Below are 21532 nucleotides of genomic sequence, written 5' to 3' on the forward strand. Positions count from 1 at the left end.
CTCCGTCAGCCTGGCTAACCACTGCATTTGCAAGAAGTCCTGGTTTTGTTGTGTGATGGTTTGTCTGTTGGTTTTGTTGTTTTGTATTGTGCTTTTTTTTTTAAGAATGCTTCTGGTTATCACTGCACTTTAAAAGTTTTTGCAAGTTACAACTGCAAGTTCTTGGGGCAGGAAATGTCTGCTATTCCATTAATAGCTCTGTTGGACACATACAAGCAAAAATACCTGTCTGGACCTTAGATACCAAAAGGAACACCTGATTTATATTTCAATAGTCTTAAAATTAAAGAATAAATCAGTATTATATGGATTATTTTTTTTTAAGGGGTTTTTTTTCAATTCTATGGGTTTAATTTAGCCCTTGCATTTCAGTGAACAAACGTAATAAAAAAAACTCAGATTAAGGATTTTCAGAGTTCTTCTTGGACTTTCTTAGTAGGTCATAAAAAGTTAAGAGAACATCAGAGAAGCTGCAGTCCTTGGCCAAGCAAGACACTGCTAGCTGCACACAGCAATCTCACTTTCTGTGCAGATTTACTTAGCAGTTCAAAATATTTATGAACTCAGGTACTCAAAAATCCACAGCACAAAACACTTAGAAAGCTGTTCTGTGTTTCAGTGAATGCAACAGTTTGCACTCTGAATAACATTATCCTGCTGTAACTGCTTAAATAGGATTTTTAGCTGCTACTTCTTTCATAAAAGCACAATATAAGTTTCCACTTTAACTGAATGGTGTGCTGGCCCCAACCCGACACACAACAGCTTTAGGCAAACAAAATTTTCTATGTAATTGCCCTTTCAAAGCTTTACCAATAGAGTTAACAGTAAAGTGCTCAACAGCCAACTCTCTTACAAGCATTTGAAAGAACCCAGACAAGCTAGAAACCCACAGAGGCAGACTTGTCCAAGTAACTGAGGTTGAAGGGAGGGAACAAACCCAGACTATCAGCATTACAGAGCACTGGAATAAACAGATGACATTCCTATCGAGTGACTTACTCTCACATAAAAAGGCTAGCAACATATATTTCTGAATTATGAGATGTTGACTCTTTGTAAGAAGACAGTTCCTGTATAACTGAAAGAAAGAGTGCAATTTTGGCTTGAATTACTCTAATGCACATCAAACTACTCTACTTTTTGTCTGGCTGGTATTTGGCAAATGTAACATATACCTTTTTTTTTAAATATTTTTTTCAAAGAAGCTTGTCTCTCAGCCCAAGATAATAAGAACCTACTAGCATACCAAACCCTTAAAAGCTTTCTGCAGACAGAATTCTTAAACCATAATTTCATGGGTTTGTTTGTTAACTTCTTTAGATAAGCACTACCCTAATACTTTAAAAGTAAAATGCCACTTGCTGACTAGTTGCCATCTGAGAGTTTCTGGTTTCTCTGGGAACGTATAGACTGTATAGACAAGTTCACCTGAGTGGCAAGATTGCCACTATAAACAATGCATTTTTACTAACAACTCAAAATGGATAGAAAATTAAATATGGCAGTCACGATGGCAATAGCATCATCGTAGCCACTCTTGTAACAGAGACTGGTGTCACGGGAGGAAGAGAGACTAGCAAGCAAGGATCTGGTGACATACAGCATGAGCATGAGTTGTGGGGAATGACAGAAGACAACATGAAGTAAACTGCCTACACTGACCAATTTGACAGGATGTTTTCATTAGCACGATCAAATAGTATACTTGTTGGCTTGTAACTTTCAAAAATTGTGAGGAAGCACTGCAAGCTGCCCTGCTTATGGCAAAAAGCTGAAGCCTGAACGATTATCATTCTAAAGGTGGACTAATTTATCTATTTACCCTATAATGTGCTATCTCCAGAAGAAACAAAAGGCAAGATCTGGTCCCAAGCAAAGGCAAGGAAAAGAAAAAAAGTCAAGACAGCGCTTGAGACTCAAAGATTCATTTAAAAACAGCAAATTGCAAGTTCAGTGGCAGATTTCCAAGGAGGCAGGTAGATTTGTTGCTGATATCTGCAGGGCAGCCAGCTTAGAAAACAAGTGTTTCCAGAGGACTATGACAGAAGCTGTCAAAAATACCGTTCTTCTCTGCTAACAACCTACTAGATGTTGCCAGTGGTTTAGGGGGTACTGGTATTGGCTAATCAGACAGCACAAACACATTCTTTGGAAGCTACACTAGTATTTCTTTCTCTGCACAGGGATACTCTGCTACCAGAAATAGCACTGAAAATTCAAAATACATGCCAATTATCTCAAAGTGTTGTTAAGTCTTTGCAGTGTTCGATTTTCCAGCATCACTCAAATGTTTCTTCTCAGTCTCCTTAATCATATCTTAACTACTGCCTTCCCCTCACTGTAAGTCTCAGCCTTCCAGCCAGGAAGAATATCTGTGCCAACACCTCAGTTGCACCTTTTGCCTGACAACAGTGAGACTTTAAATGCCTATAAAAAGGTACCATGAACTCCAGGCAGAGCCTTGTAAGCTACTCAAACATATGCAGTGAACAGCACTCCAGTGAAAGGTAGGGACAGGATGAGGAAAATGAGAAAATTATAAAAAATAAAATACTTTCAAAAAAGTTTACTAGGTAAACTCACATCCAAACAGGGGATGAGGGAGGGAAGGAAAACAAAAATAATCAAGAAGCAGCATTACATGGCCCTACAATCAATAACAGATCCTTATGAATCCAGAGGAAGGAATGCTGAGTAGTTAAAGCATCAGCTCCCAGCAATGCAAGAAAAACATATATGTAAGAAGTTCTGAAGTATGTGGCCGCCAGCATATGATCATGCTTTTCTGAATTCATTCTTGATTCAGATTTTTGTCAGCTTCTATACAAAGTAGTTACTTCTCCAGCAAAGCACTTTTCACAAATTGCCAAGTTAATCTCTGATACAAGCTGACATTAGCTCTCCAAAAAGCAACTATATAAAGGAGAGTGTTGTCTTCTCATTGATCAGTCTTATTATGCTCATCTAACAAAAATGAAACTGGAAGGAGGGAGAGAATCTCTCTTACTATCCAAGGGAGGAGTATTTTTGCCAGCTAGTCAGTTGCTCAGTGTGCCTAAAGAGCACCGAGATTGCATGGAAATAGGCAAAGTCCTGTAGGTAAATCTGTTATCGAACCAGTAACAAGAGGCCACTAAAATCAGCCTTCAGCTGCTGCTTTTCTCTTTTGTGAATGCTGGTTTTGCTCATAGGCTGTTTACCACACATACACCTGGAAAACCTGCAGACTAGTAAGTCCCTTGCGGTAGAAGAGTGCTAACAGGACAGAAGGGCCTTCCTGCCTCTAGGACTGGATTTACTTCAGGAGTGAGTCAAAGAAACAGAGGAAGACTTTCAGATGGTTTTCCCAATTGTTCGTTGTGTGGCATCTTTAGAGACTGTTCAGATTACAGTAGCATGTAGGGAGACTAAAGGTTGGACTGGATGATCCCCGAGGTCCCTTCCAACCTGGCATTCTATGATTTATTTTCCTTTTTAAAAGTCTACTGCACATAGAAGAATGGAGACAGCTTGATTGCCACATATTCTGTGAAATCAAATAAAAATGTATCTCCTTTCAATGAGTGTTAAAAGAATTAAAAGACATTTCAAAACTAAATGGCTAGCATAAAAGTTTTTATTTTGCCAGCTAATAAGAACAAACACCAAGAAACCCCATGTAACAGTATATGCTGTTATTTAGTTGGAAAAAAACCTCAAACCCAAAAGAAGTCTCAAAACTCCTCGAAAACAGTGTCAACCTGGTAACCAAACAATCCATTTCAGTTTCAAAATACATTTGAGCCTTTCAGTTGCTCTTCCCAAACAGATGTAGGGGCACAATTTTTATAGCAATTTGCATTCATCTGAAAGTGAGCTAATTCCCAGCTTCATATTCCAAACTTGCACTATGGCTAATAACTCCAGATCTAAGCAGCCAAACCCACCAAATGCCCAAAAAACGTGCCAAAAGCCTGAAATCAATAGCTTTGCTGAGAATAGAATCTCTTCCAGAGGATCACTGCATCTTTCTCTAGCTCACATTGGCTAAATCTATGCTACAAAGCAGAAACATTCTGCTCCACATCAACAGTATAATTGAGCCTGTACCAGGAATTTCACTAAGCGTGGAAATAATAAATATACTTAGGCAAGCTAACACAGAAGCAGGAAGAATTTATGGGAGAAGAACTGGAAGAACAAACTTGGGAGAAAGTAAGTTAAAGGGAGAAATGGCAAACATTATGGAAAAAAGTGTACTTATTGCTTGCTAATTTCCAGTCAGCTTTTTATGTTCTTAGCCCTGGGAATAAAAATAATCAATGCAGAATCACATTTTTCAAAGATCAGGATTCTCAAAGAAAAATGCATTTCACTGACAGACAGTAGTCACCAAGTCTACTACTTCAACAGAAATTGTTTCAGATAGTCTTTGTAGCTCCAGCAAGAAGCTTGATTTTGTTCTTCATTGCAGCTTCACTTCAAATAACTTGTTAACCTGGCTCTTTAGTTGAAGTTCTAGTTGGTAATTAAACCAGGGTGCTACAAAGGAACAGTCTCTCAAAGAAAAAAAAAAGGCAATCCAACTAGTTTGTACATTTTTGCTTACTGATCACCTCAATCTTAATGGAATACACCATAAAAGCTCCATGAGTTGTAATTTACAAAATATCGTATGATCATTATTGAATCCCATTGTAATGCCTGTAGATGTAATATTAATTGCCCGACCACACTATCTTGCATGTTCTAACACGCTGTGTTAAGTATTACTAATCTAAACTTACTTTGAGTACTTGCAGCAATACACTTACAAGAATCTGCTAACAAGAGTCTGTCTGTGAAAGAGGCTGAAAACAAGGGAAAGGGGAAGAGAAGTGGAAGGTTACACTTGCCAGCACAGTAAGACTTTTGTCTGAAACCAAAACACCATGTTGTTTTATTGCTGCAAATTTTGTATTTGGAAGCAAAAGAAAAAGAGATGCATGACTTTTCCTCCAAAATACTTTCTGTTCTGATCCCCTGTATCTCCAATTTATTGTTATGCTAAGGTTATTTAGTAACAGATTTACCTGTGTTTCCTTTTCTTCTTTCTGGGAGGAGTATCAACATCTTCAGCGGGGACTGGAGCAATAATACTAGATTCCTTTACTCTAAACTCATACACCTAACAAGAGATACCATAATACATCCACGATAAATCTCTCACTAGTAGAAAGTTGCTCATTTTCTAAGTTAGTATGATTTCCTCCAACCAACAACTCAGATTATATCCAGTCATAGCCTCTTTTCAATACATTTAAAGATGATTATTTTTTGTCTTTTAGGAACAGGGAGTCTAATTTAAACCTCCTGTAAATTTAATTACAGCTTTAAAACTAACTTTTATATATTTGTGGCATGAATTCTGGATCATAGGATTCTTGGGAAAACCAAGAAAATTAATTAATTTTCTCTTTTAGTAATCAATACTAGTATTTCTATACTTCAGTTTTAAAAGTAAAACACTATCATCCTTAGTAAGTAGCATCCTTTCTTACCTGCCTGCATGTTTTGGTCCCAATCAATCTGGCAATTGCACAGAAGTTGTCGTAGTAGGTGCCAATAAGAACTCTAAACATTGAGGCTTCTGCACCACTCCATTCCACATTCTCTGGAGGCTCAATATTTGGCTTCATCTTTATTGGTGTTTGACACCTAGAATTTGCTTCTGTAATAAATAATTGAGAGTACAGGTCAGTGTAAGGCTATCTTTCAAAAATTTTACACAGCCCTTGAAAATGTCAAAATATTAACTGCAATTAAAAATACCTCAGGTTTTTGTTGTTGTTTCTTAATTCAAATGCTACAATAAACCAGGTATTTCTTAAGAAGTAACAATAGCTACTGAAATTACACAAATTTCACCTCTATACATAACTCGAGACAATCTGGACATTTTCTTATTTAGAACTATTTGATTACACTCATTATTACTCTGTCTTTTCACTCAGTTCCATGCACTCCAAATACATAGGTTTCTAGAATCTTGTGGCTCAATTTGTTTCTTCTAAATCCTCTCAAGCACTGCAGCTAATTAAATAAGGAAGCATTGTCTACCCTTACCAGAGGAACTAGATGTTTCATCTTTCTTTTCTTCTTCTTCTTTATCGTTGTTTTCTCCTCCAGTTTCAGTTCCAGCTTCTCTATCACTATCTGTGTCTTTTGATTCCAACACATTTATTGTGGGCGTGCTAGGTCTGCTGGTGTTGTTGGGAAGTCTTCCTCTTCGTCGGCCACCTGGGCGCTTGGGGGGTGTCTTTATACGCTCAGCAGTCAAGGCAGCTGCAAACTCCTTTGCACCTTCCTAAACACAAAATTTTAACATTTTCAGTAAAAGAGTTAAAAGTGTTTTCATCTGTGGGCAGGGGTCGGGGAAGAACACGTTCTACTTAAGATACTGTGTAACTTTGCATTGTTCTGTAAACTATTCATGTACACACAAATTTCAGTTAAAGGCACTCTAACCGTGAATGTAAATCCTTTTGATTCTATCATTTAAAAAATCTACATTTGTAAAGTGCTTACGTTAGTATTTTATTTCCAGCTTCATTTTAGCTGCCAAGTGAAAAATAGTTCAGTAGTAAATTTCAGTTCTCCTAGATGACAGGGGAAAAAAAAAAAAAAAAAAATTCCCACAGAAACCACCCTTCAAAATACAAGAATTCTTCTTGCACATGGCACTTAAATAATATGCATTCTGCATTTTAAAATGCAATCACTTGTAATTTTCTTCCAGTGGAAAGGTGTATGCCAATTCCATCTCATACTGAAAAATGTAGGGCAAATACGAGATAGATTTGAAATTTTACTAGTAAGTATTTCACTTTTTAAATTTCTATCCTGTTGTTTCTTAAGAGCACAAATACTAGATGGAATCCACCTTTCACAAACCAAAAAAACCTTTATAAATTTTAGTTGTGATACAACTTATGAGAGAGCTAAATCTTTAAGACTCTGGTTTTTGACTAGATGGGAACAATAGAAGCAACACATTACTAGAAGGTAATATTTCTTACCTACAAATATCTCAGGCTACACCTAGTAGAGCTAAAAGTTATTTCTGCTTAAGACTTCCATTTGATGGTTGGAAATTAACTCTTTTCTTTGGCACAAATAACATACTTCAGTGCAAGTGGCCCACAAGTACATGTACTATCACGTAGTGAATTCTAACATATGACATGATCTTACCAGATGTTGATAACAGTGGGGTCCACAAGGCTTATTATCTAATGCTGTTTCTGTATTCTTCCGTTTATAAGTATTAGGAGTTGCGTGGAATGCTGTTGAATCAAAACATCACATTTGTAAGCTTCAACATAAAAATACATTAAGTATCTAACCTCAAACAGTATCCAAAGCACAAGGTTTACCAAGACTTTACTAAAACTAGAGTAAAAATGATAACAAATGGGGGGGGGACGGGAAGAGAAAAAACAAAACAAAAAACAATAAAATAAGCCACATCCAGCAACATTGACTTACCACTTAAATACACAAAAATGGTACGAGGCTAAGGTTTGTATATGCCCGTTTACATCAGGGAAGACAATCATATCTGTTTCCTGTATCGAGGAAGACTTGCAATATCTCCCTTCCCAAGAAACAGAACAGATCTTACTTCCATTATCAAGTTTAACAGAATTATTCAGGATTTCTACTAATACATGATAATCTCTCAATTCATAAGCTTAAGGTGTGCAACTCTGATCTTGTAAAAAAATATCTAACCCCACACACACACTTTGGAGAGGTAATGAATCTATTTATTTTTTATTGGTGAGGACATGTATTTCTACTGTATTAATCAGCACTCCAGCTAAGCTGACAGGTGGTAGGAGTTCAGTTCCTATATCCCAGCTGCAGGGTCAAAATAAGTTAGTATAGCACAGTCACTATGGATCAGAACAACCACAGTTAAGCCTGCAACTTGCAGAAGTGTCTGCTCATGTGCCTGACAGACTCTGTGTAAGTTGCAGAACAGTAACTCAGAATGGAGCAGAGCTGGGTACGCTGCAGGTGCAACATCAGCACTGTTATAACAGGATGGCAGTTTCCTACCCATTCCCTTTGCCAGAGCTGATCTCTACCAACTCTCTCCCAATGGAATCCCGGCCTCTCAGCAAAACATTTTCAGAGAGACTGACTTTCCTGGTTTTTGCTAGAAGTCTTGGGAACCCTTCCATATCCCTTATTTTAATTGAAGCCTGGAAAACCTACAGCTAGACTTTCACCATAACTCACACTCATGTTTCCACACTTTGTTAGGAGCCTTCTGAAACAGTTTTTCAATTCTCTTTAAAAAAAAAAAAGTCCTCCATGCTCAAGGAACATTTTTTGTTGTTTTTTATATAGATAAATGGATACCAATAAATATATTTTCCCCCTAAATGTGCTAACATTGCACAAGTGCAATGAACAAAAATAGAGAATGCAATCAAGTTGTTCTTTTTTAAAAAAAAAAGCCAAGAAAAAAACAAACCCAAACCACACACACTATTCAGTGCTGTTTCCTAATTCTCCATGAAGCCCTACAAAAGATGCCCATCTGAAAAGGCATGAGTCCCAGAAACTGCAAAAGCACTTACCCTGCAGTTTTATCACAGTTGCAGTTAGGCAACTGTAACTTACACTTAAGTTTTTCAACATTCAGTAATTAAAAAGTGCAAATGTTCAAGCTGAAAGAAGAAATCCCTCCCTTTTGCCCATATTAAACCATAAGGGCTGCTCTGTACCAAGACTACACACATCCTTCTCCTTCAATAAGCCAGCACCATAGGCTTTCCTACTTATCTCTAGACTGTGCACAAGGCTTCTCTCTATAATAGTCCACTGTGCTTTCAAGGTTGAGCTTTTTAAATGTAGCTTCTTCCCTTTTAAAGAATGTGGGCAGAGCTCACATACATCTTCACAGACAAAGCTTTTAAAAGCAAATCTCATTTCAGTGATCTGGTTTGCAGCATAGCTCCAGAAGCACCCGTTTGGCACCAGTGGGGAGAGTGACCAGCAAGTCGTAAGCACTTAAGAGAGCTTCTCTGATGAAACCACTCCATCTTGAATCCATCACTTCATGCTCCCCTTTCAGGAGAGAAGGTATACTGGAAACCAAATAATAAATTCTATAATGTCATGCCTGTATTAATGATAGCAGCACATAGGAAACTCAGGGGAGCAATGTATTCTTCTAAGGCTTTCTTAAAAAGGTGTAAACAATATTGAAATATCACTTAGTATTGCATAACTTTCTCCGGAAAAATATATTAAATTTTATAAATCTGGAAACAGAAAAAAGCTTCAGTGTTCCACATATGGACATAAAGATAGGTACATTTACAAGCAGGTATAAGAATGTAATTTATGCATATTATTGCTATTAGCATTCTATCATCCCCTATATTCCAGTTAAAAGCCTTTATGTGGTATGACACTTCTCATGTTTCACATATCCTTGAAGTGTTCATACATTCTGTATGTAAAAGACATAATAACAAAGAAACCTTACAATTTAATGCCAAGTTATTCCATCTTTTTCCAGCTTTTAAGAAACATGAGATTGCAGGAGTTCCACACCCAAAAGAGGGGAAAAAAACCCCATATTTTTCAACATTGCACCTTGTCACAAGCCGGTACTGGGGGGCTAGACACCTTTACATTTGCACAGTGTACTAGTCATCCATTCAGGTTTGGTGGTTTTTTTCCACATAAGTTTTATGCTCTCTTCATACCACAAGGAAAATAATTTTTAAAAAATGCAAAGGAACAGTAAAACATTTGCAAGCTATGATCCATATCGGATTGCTGCCATGTGCAGAAATCAGAACTATTCTTTATACACGTCACTTGTAGATGCAAACATTTCTGTCACAAGTTCATTTGTGCAAGGTCCTAAAACGAGTGTTTATTTAAAAAAAAATACTTCAGATAATGAAGATTTAGTTTGTAATGAAGTGAAACAAATCAAAGTTAGACTTTTTAAAAGAGCAAGACCTCAAAAATACACTATATATGATACTTAATATTAAAATCCTATCTTGCATTCCACTATTTCAAAAACACCCAACATAGTGCAGTACTGACAACTATAGTCAGAATCTAGCACCACTGCTGTGAGGTCTTTTTTGGGGAGGCTTGTTAGAAAGAAATGACCCAAGACAAGAATAAAACTGTTAGTATAGCCCTATTATGAATCTTGCCAATATCAACAGTGATTTAAAAAAAAAAAAAAAAAAAAGAAAGACGACTTTGCAGAATTTCCTGAAAAACTAAACTCTGTATTTCTTCCTTAATTTCCTTAAGAAAGTAATTCTAAAACTGATCCACTGAACATGTTTTCTGTCTTTGAGATTTATTACCTGTCTCATTCCCCGTGGGCTTAATTCTCATGGCTTCCTTATTTTGAGAGTACACAGGCAACAGTTTAGCCTGAAATGTACATTTTCTTCACAGTAAAGCTATTTGGGAAATTCTCCCTACCTGATATTTTTCCTCTTTGTTAGTCCAGACATTTAGGCATAATTCCTTGCTGTCAGCAAATGAAGTCGGTACACAAGTTTTTTCAGTTATGTCATCACCTGCACATAAAGGGATTGCCAGGTCGTCAAGGGGACTTGACACGTTAAAAATCTAATGATAACTTGTCCAATATTTAACTCAAATTTTCTAGAACAAAGATCTGATAGTCCATAAAATAAGGCTAATCTTAACAAAAATGGAATCTAAGAGGGGGAATCACAAAAATAAAAAATGGACTTAGTAGAATTCCCGTATTTTTTTTCCATTTCTATTCCTTCTCCAGAGATTCATGCCTTTCCAAGTACAAATCTGATCACTGCAACCCACCATGTTACAAGTCATTTATCAAAATTGTCAACTGCAGAAGCCAAGGCCTAATCCTGTAGCGCCTGGCAACTGTATGAGGTAGAACAATAGGGGCAACTGATTAGGGTGCTAGTAGAAACGTTATCCAATGTTTTTGAAGTTAAATTGTTAAATTGTTGCAGAGACACTGAAAATTGCCGGTGAAGCCTTCCAGTAACCAGAGTGGTATTGTTGGGTTTTTTTATGAGCTACCTATTGCCTGCAATGCATCTGGTGGATTTTGAGTTAAAATTTCACAGAAAGCCAAGAGATCATACAACTGACTCCCAGTTTTTAACAGATAAATTCCTAGCTCTACCCAGACACACACACAGACACAGGGAGGAAACAATCTTCATGCTTGGTGTTCCTACAGACAAAAGCAGAAGAAAGCAATGCTTTCAAAGCAGAGACCAGTCATCATAGAGGTGGGATTTGGGTGTGTCTTCAGGGAATGCTGACCAAAGCATTGGTTTACTACGAATGTAGTAGTGTCCAGTCTGGAGGCAACAGAGTGAATCGGTAAATCAAGCTTCAGGAGATCTCCTTGCAACGATCAAGTACCCAATATATTTGTATCAGTGACAATGCATGTGCTGCTTTAAGTTGCCATGAAAAGCATTTTCATAACCAGTAATTTCACACCCCATCTTGACACAAAGGTACCTCCTGATTGCCTCCACAGTGGAAGTGTTATTCTTCCTTCTTTCTGCTATGGCCTTGAAAACCTGAAGAGACGACTTATAGTTTGGGCCTTTTAAAGTATGAGGCATGGTTTAAAATGAAGCCTTGAACACACATCACTTTGGAAAGAATACTGACTTGTTTAAGGAACTCAGCAAAAATCACCAGCAATGAGACCTTAGCCAAACTTTTAGCATAAACATTTTGTCTCTCATCTGAAGGTTATTGTCATTGGCTGAACCTGGCACTTAAGAACATGTCAAAATGAACACCACTATGAACCCATCCTTCACAGCACTAGAAGAAAAGAAGACTCACAGAGGTGGTGCCTCAAAACTGTGGACTGTTTATACCAGGCTCCCCAGATTAGTCATTATCTAAATGTGGTCTGTGAATCCTTTTGGTTCTACTTCTAACAATCTGCAAAAATTACTACAAAAGGTAAATCTATATAAACTGTAAGTAATCAAATACATGTGCATTTTAGAGGAACTAAATCTTAACTGGAAAACTCCTACAAGTTTATAAAATTTGTGAGAAAAACAGGCTAAAACCACTGCTGCAAAATACCTAAAATCTTCTGGGTTGCTACTAGAAAAAGTTAATTTTCATGATGTCTGGACAACGCTTTCTTGTTGACTTAAAAACCAAAATCTTTTTGAAGCAAAAATACACTCAAAACAGCCTGCTAGACTATTGAGACTATAAAGAACTCCTAAAACCACTGGCAGATGAACAGTTTTGCCTAGAGGCAGGATACAACTTCATTCTTCCCTGTCCTACAGACTGAGGCTGCACACAGGACTTTTTGGAATGAGTCATACAGGCAACTAAGATACTTCTAAACAAAACCTACAGCTTCACAGAACACACTGTATTGAAGCTGACTGACAAGGTAGCAGCTAAATCTAAAGAAACTTATTGCTCTTAAACATTCAGAAGCAAGAGCTGCTTGCTTCTTTCTTTGTATTTTCAAGCAAGGCCTGCCAACGGAACACAAGGATGAAGTGAAACCTATCTCCAAAAGCCACAAATACTACAAAAACTAGGAACAGGAAAAGCTTCCCCCCCTGCTCCCATCTGAGAACAACTCCAGTTCCTCCTCAAACTGAAAGGCAACTAAGGACACCAAACAGCACTGTGCAAAGCCTTCAGTGTGAAGTACAAATACAGTCAGATTGCATGTGTCGTGGAGGAGGAGCTGCTGACAAAGCACAAAGACTTCCAAATGAACATGCATGTACACTCACAGTGGAACATGCAAATGAACAGTTAAAAGAGAAACTTAATTTGAAAGAGATAGCATCATAGTATTCAACAACAAGTCGAAACCACTTCATATTTGACTGTTAGGTTCCCTTTACATTTGACTGTGTTCTCAGAGAAAGACTTGTCTCAAGTAGCACTTAAGAATCTCTTATTCACACTTTGCAGATGGAAACTAACATTGTTGCTAACGCTCTTGTTAAATCCTTCCCTCAAAAGAATGGGACAACATGGAAGCAGCTTAGTGAAAAGAATACCATAATCTCTAAAATTCAGCTGTCTGAAACAGTTCTTCAAATCACCAGGTCTAAGTGGCTGGTAAGTAACCCAAGAGAATAAAAGATAAAACTGTTCACGGATATTCATTCTCCCTGCTGGAAAATGAATCAAATCTAATGAATAACCAGGTATTTTTATGGAGAAATATATTCAGTTCTCTATGCACAAACTGAGAAATTGTAACACAGAAACAGCAGTAGAAAACAATGTTGTTTTCTTTAAGTCTATAAAAAGAGAAGTACAGTTACAGGTTGGTCCAAGCCAGGAATTCTGTATGAACTCCTAAATGCAAAAAGGATAACAAACTACCCCAAACAGGTGCATTCAGGTTTTTTAGCTACAATTGTCACTGCAAAATGATGTCAACACGGACAAGTTTTTCTTTGTAATCTTTAGCGATATTACTGCTTTTGGTTTTTCTTCTCTTTCCTTCCTTCTGCATTGTAACTTACGACACTTCTTTTCTTGGTTTCCTGACTTGCAAAAAGTAAGAGGTATGCAAGTGCATTATAATTGTACTTACGATGTAAGAAGCAATCATATTTAAAACAGCGTCTACAGAAGAGTGTGTGAAAAGAATGCAGGCTTTGCTCCCTCTGAACAGACTTAGCATTTGGTCCATCTATGTTTGGTGTGCACTCAGGAGGAAGAGCTCCAGGAAGCTGTTGCTCAGTGAGTTCTTTATATCTTAAAGAAATATAAGTTATTTATTCAGCATAATACATTTTTTTTAAAACCCCCCAAACCAGCATTTTTTTATTCCAGCACCACCCTGCATTTCCAGTGCCAAACAAAAAATATATATATATTTAAAGAAATATGTGCCAACTGGAAAGGTCAATCTGTCTGTGACGTGACATGTTATTAATTCCATACTCATTAACACAAATACAAAATTGGCTAGGAAAGTTTGCATTTATTTTCTGGACCATCATCTCCCCACATATATTAGTCACTATTACTAACTCCAAAAAGGAAACGTTTTTATTATTTTATTTTTTTTTAACAGAAGCTTGTATTTTGCCACTTCCAAAAGATAACATGGATTGTTAAACCAACAGTTTGAAAGGCACGCTAATAAACACTTCCGTTTTGTTTGACTTGGTGGGAACAGCCAATTCCCCTTTAAGTATCACTTGCGGAAGCTACACAACTGTCACAGAACCCAGCTGCAAGGGTCAAGGATTCTTTGTTTCGTAAAACAACACAGCAATATAACCTAAGAAACACTTTCTTACTTCTCTTTCAATTCTTCTGCTGTACCCTTGTCTGGAAACATTGAGGAAATGGCTTCAAATATCTTGTCAGAAGGAAATCTCCGAGGTGGGTGGCTTTCTTTCTCTGACAAAGAAATAAAAAAATTCAGAAAACAAGAAAAAAAAAAGTTATTTCTGCTCCTTTGCTACTTTAAGGAGATGTTCAGAGAAAGAGGAACTTCACAAAAATCCTAATTAAAAAAACAAAGGTTTTTATTTCTAATTCACAGACAACTTAAACTGCATTAAGTGATCTTTCCTGCTGAGAGAACTCTACTAGTAAAATTTGGAGAAACCATTATTTCACCAGCAGATGGAGATGGCAATTCAGAACTCTGCCTACCTTAGAATAATATTTCATTTTCTGAGGAGTACCCAAGCATTTAATAGACAGATATCTGACTGATTTTTGGTGCATTTCACTGTCTCACTGTGCAGATAAACAAAAATTGGCAAAAGCAGCTTTCACAGGATTCTCTGGACAACTCTTGCTAAATGGCAATTATGAAGAAAATTATGCTACTTTAGACCTGAAAACTATCCCATAGAAGGGTTTGAACAAATGTAACACGTGATTAACAAAAAGGGGTTTTTTGCTTTCATTTTTTAAGTCTGCAGACTGACATACCTATCCTGTTACCTTCCCGATCTTTTTGCTTGTCATCTCTTTCATCAGGATTGTCATCTCCATCATCATCATCTTCATCATCACTATATTGACCAAGTGCATTGACCAGTTCAACAAATATTTCATCATTGATAAATCCACATTCTGAAATTCAGCAAAATTGGGAGTGATCAGAATAGCACAAGGTGTATATGAACTATTTGTAATCCTTCCTACACACGAAATTAATTATGGCAAATTCTGTAATTTATTAAAAACAGTTTTGTATTTCTCCCTCTTTAATTCAATGTATGAACTGAGAAGAGTTAAAAATACTCAGTATTTATTCCTTAGACTGACAAGTGGGAAGGGGAGAAAGAAATGGGTTGAAATTTTTATTTTCCTGACTCCCTGTGCTTCATACCACTAGACTTAAATAAATCTCTCTATCTTGGAATATCAAAAAACCTCTACTTACTGGCTAAACTATTTAAGAGATTTTATGCCAAAATCCCAGTTCCAACATGGTTGGGTTAAGCCAGCCTGGAAATGCATGCAAATAGTCTATAAATCTATCCCGGCACAGCTAGGGAATCTCCAGAAAGATTTTTGGTTGGTAGTTCCATAGCATCCACTTCCCCACTATAGACCCCACTGGCTAGGTGATAAAAAAAAAGAACACAGTGATATACAAAAAAATATATCAAGAGAAAACTGAAGGATGTTGCAAATATCTGCTTATTAGCTTATATTCTGCTGTGAAATTCAGAGAGCAGCACAGACAGACAATAAGGCATTTCTGTGGAGAGGAAAATCATAGTTAAGTGTTGACAGATACTGCTGTTATTTTTCAAAAAATAACCATGAACTGTGTGGCAACCATAGTGCTTATCACCATCCTTTTGAACCTGGACTGGAGTTGGATGTCAAACTATAATTTGAAGGAAGCTATTAGTTTTATTCCTATGTAGACAACGAAAACACACAGGTACTTCATTTGGGTATTTTAAACAGAACTCTTAACACACACGGGTTAGTATGAATTTCTCTCCCAAAGGTACAATTACAGAGCAAGTTTACAATTCTGACTCCTACATGGGAATGCCTCTGGATTACAGTTTTCCAAAGCATTTACATTTAATTTCAGTCACACAAGAATACTAGTTATTGGAAGACTACAGAGCTGTCTTTCTACTTTTGATATAGGGTTTTGAAGGACCCATAATTACAGTAATTGCTACCATAAGCTTCGGACTCAAAAAAATGAAACTATTAATTTTAAAGCTAGACTCATCTAGTAATAAATTAAATCAATAATAGAAGACATTTACTAGTAATGTCACTATTTGGACATTACCAGTTCTCAAACAAGAATGTCAGCAATCAGTAAATCTGTAAAAATATATAAAGTCAAAACTTCATGAAACATTTCATGTTCCTCATGAAATATAAAGGCACCAGGTATCCTGAGAACTAATATTAACAAGACGAGTGTAGGACTGAATAACATTCATTATTGAGTCACAGGCTTAACATTCATGAGTGGCACACAATGTACTCAAAATGTAGTCCTCTTTCTCAGTCACTCCAGCACTAAGAGGAATATAACCAATTTTAAGAAATTATTCCTCATTTGGGGGCAGGGGGTTGGGTAATATTTCTGTGAAGCCATAAGCACAGTAGTCAGAGAAACCTTTAGAACTGCAAAGTTCAGGCTTGCATAAGCCAGTTCTGAGTGGGCACACACAGTAAGTGAAAGGTTACTACTTCACTGAGACTTTAGCAAACCAAGAGAGGTGTCATTGCATGTAGCCCAACTCCCACACAGAGTAAGAGGTGAAATACACCTAAGAACATTTGTGTATATATAGCGTACCAACAGAAGGATACAACTTTGTTCTATAAGCTGACTTATAGAAAGGAGATTTTTAAATAGCTAATAAGGAAAAAAAAACCCAAACCCACAAAAGGTTATTCTATCAAGTCACATTTGCAAATGTTGTAATTATCAGAGTTTTGTATATTTCTTCTGCCACTTTCTACTAGCTGGGACACAAGGGACATCACACTATTACATTCCAAAGCTCTGAGCATAAAATTGAAGACCAAGAACTTCTCCAGGTTGCACTGAGGCATTACGATGAACCACTGTATGGTACAGGGAAAAAGTTAATGTATTTAGTTTCTCCCTACTACTACTTCAACACTTTGCAGCCTTATGATAATGCAAAGCATATTCAAATAAGGAGGTCTGTCATACCCAATGTTTACACACTGTAGGGATTCTAGAGATACTACTGTAACAATCAAGCATCAGGCCTTAACAAGCAATACTGACAACAATTATTTATGTAGGAAGAAGTGATTAGTATACCTGAGTGTTTGGGCTCACCTCTGTCTCCATGCACTTTCCCATCATAGTTCTTGATCAGTTCTTCAATAAAGGTACCATCCTGGTCAAGCACTTCATCTCCCATATAAGGAATGTTATGTAAAACAGTTTCATCCTCTACCTAATAACAACAGTTACAACCAAACAATTTTAAATTGTGTTTGCAATTGACTATTTTGCATTGTTATTTTCACAATCTACAAGTGTCTATCACAGTTAACTGACTTCACCGCTTTAGCATATTTACAATTAACTAGAAAAATACTACAAAACCCTCATCTTTGCTCAACAATTTTTTGCACTAGTGGCCACTGGCTCAAAATACTGACACTAGCTCCTAACACTAATGTCTGCAGGGAGTTTCAACAAAGCTTCTACTATTGAAACACAGTTTTAATACTATACTACTACTACTATTGAAACACAAGACAGCTATTGAACAGCTTGCAATTGGTAAGTCCATTCTCCCTTTCTTGGTTCTCTTCCACAGTAGTGTGCAATAGAAACCACCCCTTCATTGCTTTGACAGAGATAAGAGAATATGATACAAAAAGTCTTTAAATGCAAGTTGTCCAAACAGTAAGCACAGAAACAGGCCTCACAACTTAATCTGAACTCCACTGTCTTTTTTTGTGTCTGCATATAGATTAAATGCAAAAATGTTTTCTTCGTAGAATTTATGAACCTTGAAACTCAGCTGTATCTTCCAATACTACAAGAATATTCTATTGTTAAGAAAATAAACGTAAAATCTCATGCTGATCATGATTCTGCAGCAGTGGAAAGTATCCAAACACTGGTGAATTGAAAGCAAGTAAAAAATGTGTGAAATAACTCTGTATATATGCTGATAAAACTGGTTATTTAAATTACTTTGCTATAATTATCATCATAATAACCAGCCATCAAAGGTTATCATATAGAAAATGACATGACAAAGACTTCCAACAAGCCAAGCTTTTCAAATAAGTCAATTACCTACATCAGAAATCTGACATTATGGCTTCGCCATACAGTGAAGTTAAACAGAAGAAAAGGTTCTACTCAATTCCTATATAAGAATGACCATTACACAGGGAGACTATTTCAGGATTAAGTTCTCTTTGTTCTGTGAGAATTACTGTTCTGCTACAGGAACACTGGTCAACTGTCACATCCCTCAGAAAACATTTGTCATTACACTGATTATATGCTTTCAAATAAATCTACATTTGTTAAATGCCATACAGAACAATTGATCACCTGAATTAAATAAACCTAGGGTCTCTTTACAGCAAGGTTTTACGATACCTAGGTTCATTGGGGACAAAGGTTTAAGTTTGCAATCAAAGTTACTCTCTTTAATTTTATTTGGGGGGCCCTATTTCTGATTATTACTGCCTTATTACCAATACCAAAAAGACAGGAAGGGTAATGGGCAACAGATTTTTGCTGGCTGATTTCTAAAATTAACCCCTCCCTTTTCTCCATGCATTTATTCTCCCAGCACTTTTTAAAACTTACCATAAAATTCTGTTGAAGGGGAGACCAAGAATACATTATAGGCACAGAAGCAACAGCATTGAGAGTCTTCAGCGGGATGACTTGTTTTGGAAAATCTATGTCACTGGTAACAGAGCACTGAAATAAGAGGTTGAAGTTACACTTACAAAGCTACATCACAAACAAAAAGAAAAAAAATAAATCACAGAACACTCTATACAAAATTCAAAGTGTTGGTCAAAATTAGCCATATCAGATCAGATTTTAACGACATAGTAAGCAAGAACAGGTTTAGTAGGAAAAAAAGATGGAAGAATTATTTCTATGTCAATACCTTTGCTAGTAGATCATGATAGTTTTTTCCACTTAATAAGTGGCTGTGATTGTATTTTACTCACACTATTCAACCTCCAATACAAATTATGTTTGGTATCTCAAAACAGATTTAGTACCTGTTGCTGCTATGCTAATGTTAGAGCATCTACTCAAACCATCAGAGAAGCAACTGAATTCCACTGGCTTCAGATCAATACACTGTAGAAATCGACCATTATTCATGTTAAAAAAAAAAATTAAAATTTACTTAATGCCAGCAAGGCATCTTATTGAAATAAATCCTCCATGTGTCTTGCTAATTCCTGTTTCCCCATTACTGTATGTTTATCTTTATTCTATCTTCAAGCCTTACAACAGAAAAGTGAAAATTAACTCTTAATATGCAGCTCTGGACACATCAATGAGTTTTTCAGCTACAGGCGCCTTTTTTTTTTTCTTAGATTCAAGGGTTTATGTAGCCTCCAAAAGATAAACATGCCATAGAAATACCAACAATTTATAGATTGTTCCTGCATCTATTTAACAGTTAACAGACACAAATGAACTTTTCTCAAATATCTGGACAGCAGAATGAAGAACTCTGAAAAAATAACAAACAGAAGTAGACAGGAACATACAAAGCTAGGGAAGGTAGGTAAAACAAAGTTTAGAACAGCTGTCATAGCTACCTGAAAGGAAAAAAGGAAGTGGAGACAAAAGATCTTTCTCCTTTCCAGAAGGGAAAGATGAACAGAGCTTCACATTTCTAAAGAAATACACAAAGTAATGTAACAAACAGTATACAGAGACAGTACCCCGGTAGCATGACACAAGTCAGACTTATTTATTTTCTTTTTAATCTGCAGGAACAGAAATTAGACTTCTGCTGTGTGTATCAATACTCAATACACTATCCTATGCTAGGGCTTTATTCCCATTTCAGGTTAATGTTTAATTTTCTAGCTAGCAGCCATCTAGCATATTTTTAATGTATTTTAAAAGAAAAATAAGAAATTAAAAATATATTTTATCTTTGGAACTAGAAGTCTCAGGGTGACAAATGAGCTATGTCAAAATGACTAAGTGTTTGGTACTAAGTCTCAGATATGTTGCCCTGCTCTTCTGGTACAGAACTCAGCTTAATGTTTATTAGTGTAGCATAAGACACATTATGGGTGCTGGTTGATGCTGACGGGACTAGCCATTGAAGATAACATGTCATCAGCAATACCCTGTCATCTTCACCTAACACATGAAGGCTCTCACAAAACCCTTCAATCAGATCATGAGACTTCTAGCCAGTGTCTTATGCAACTCTGAAGAAATTCAGCATAATAAGAAAAAAATAGTTTAGTGTAATCTTTCAAAACCCCTACCATTTCTTTGTCTCATTTCTCTCACTATAAATTATGGCAATCTTAAATCAAGCATGAGAGTTCTGATTTGTGAGACTGAGACCAGATTTGAATGCAGTAATTAGTGTGCTCTATCAATTCAGGCAGGAAATCAATCCAGGCAGAAAATCAGCATAAAAAAATAGTGAATCAAGCTAATTAAAAAAAAAAAAAAAAAGAGAGAGAGAGAGAAAAAAGGAGAAGGAAGAGGAATGACCATTTACTAACAAATAAAGTGAATATTGGATGTGTACCTGTTGTTAATTATTATCAGAAGTTCTGATCCTACAGTGCCATATAATAGGTGTTAAGGTATACATGAGTAATTGCATATTCAAACATGCGTAAAAGAAAACACTCAGGCAAAGGTCCTTGCATGTTTGCATTTGAACATGCATGCACAGAAATGCACCTCTGGCACACACTAAAATTTTAAGGATAGAAAATCTGACAAGTTCCTTTAAGATAAACTGCTGGGGTTTTTTAACCTATCCACAGTTAAGTCTTTTCATTCTCATCCTACTGAAAACTGTTAGCTTTTCAGAATATTACACATATAACATCTTCAAATTGGCTTAGTTTGGAGAAGTGCCTAAAGAGCAACTGAGCAGGAAGATAAATTAACCTGGACTGAACACAGAAAGTTGGAACAGGCCTAAACACTGTTCAAGCTACCAAGATGAAAGCCAGTTTAGATGTTCAAATTGCATCACAATCATAGAAGTGTTTTTCACAAATTTAGTGTCTGGTCTGCTTGTGCAACACAACAGTGCATCAACTCAACCAACTCCTTTAAGAAACTCTCTGGTTAAATTACTTTAATTAATATAAAATATTAATATAAAAAAGACCTTTTAAAGTGGATATGTTCACAGCTTTCATGTGCTTTAACTCAGTAAGAACCAAAGTAACTACTTATTTGCACCACTGAAGGTCAACTCCAACAGGAGCAATATTAAAACTCCCAATATCAATG

General features: G+C 36.5%; 1 protein-coding gene across 6 annotated transcripts in view; it reads right to left on the bottom strand.

Annotated features, from left to right (window-relative positions):
• The window catches only part of EZH2 (enhancer of zeste 2 polycomb repressive complex 2 subunit), a 50198-nt gene that overhangs the window by 7518 nt on the left and 21148 nt on the right, over window positions 1-21532 (bottom strand). For 3 of the 6 annotated variants that reach the window (XM_051611720.1, XM_051611717.1, XM_051611722.1), the window contains exons 5-13: window positions 18869-18985; window positions 17348-17486; window positions 14995-15138; window positions 14349-14451; window positions 13634-13797; window positions 7216-7307; window positions 6088-6328; window positions 5523-5692; window positions 5055-5149 (exon numbers count right to left, since the gene is read on the bottom strand). In XM_051611720.1, coding sequence (XP_051467680.1) covers window positions 5055-5149; window positions 5523-5692; window positions 6088-6328; window positions 7216-7307; window positions 13634-13797; window positions 14349-14451; window positions 14995-15138; window positions 17348-17486; window positions 18869-18985 — 1265 coding nt within the window. Of the gene's footprint in view, window positions 1-5054; window positions 5150-5522; window positions 5693-6087; window positions 6329-7215; window positions 7308-13633; window positions 13798-14348; window positions 14452-14994; window positions 15139-17347; window positions 17487-18868; window positions 18986-19851; window positions 19929-21532 lie in introns of all 6 variants that reach the window. The other 3 variants (XM_051611721.1, XM_051611718.1, XM_051611723.1) reach the window with 2 other exon arrangements.

Source organism: Apus apus, chromosome 2, assembly GCF_020740795.1.
Source record: "Apus apus isolate bApuApu2 chromosome 2, bApuApu2.pri.cur, whole genome shotgun sequence".
NCBI lineage: Eukaryota > Metazoa > Chordata > Aves > Apodiformes > Apodidae > Apus > Apus apus.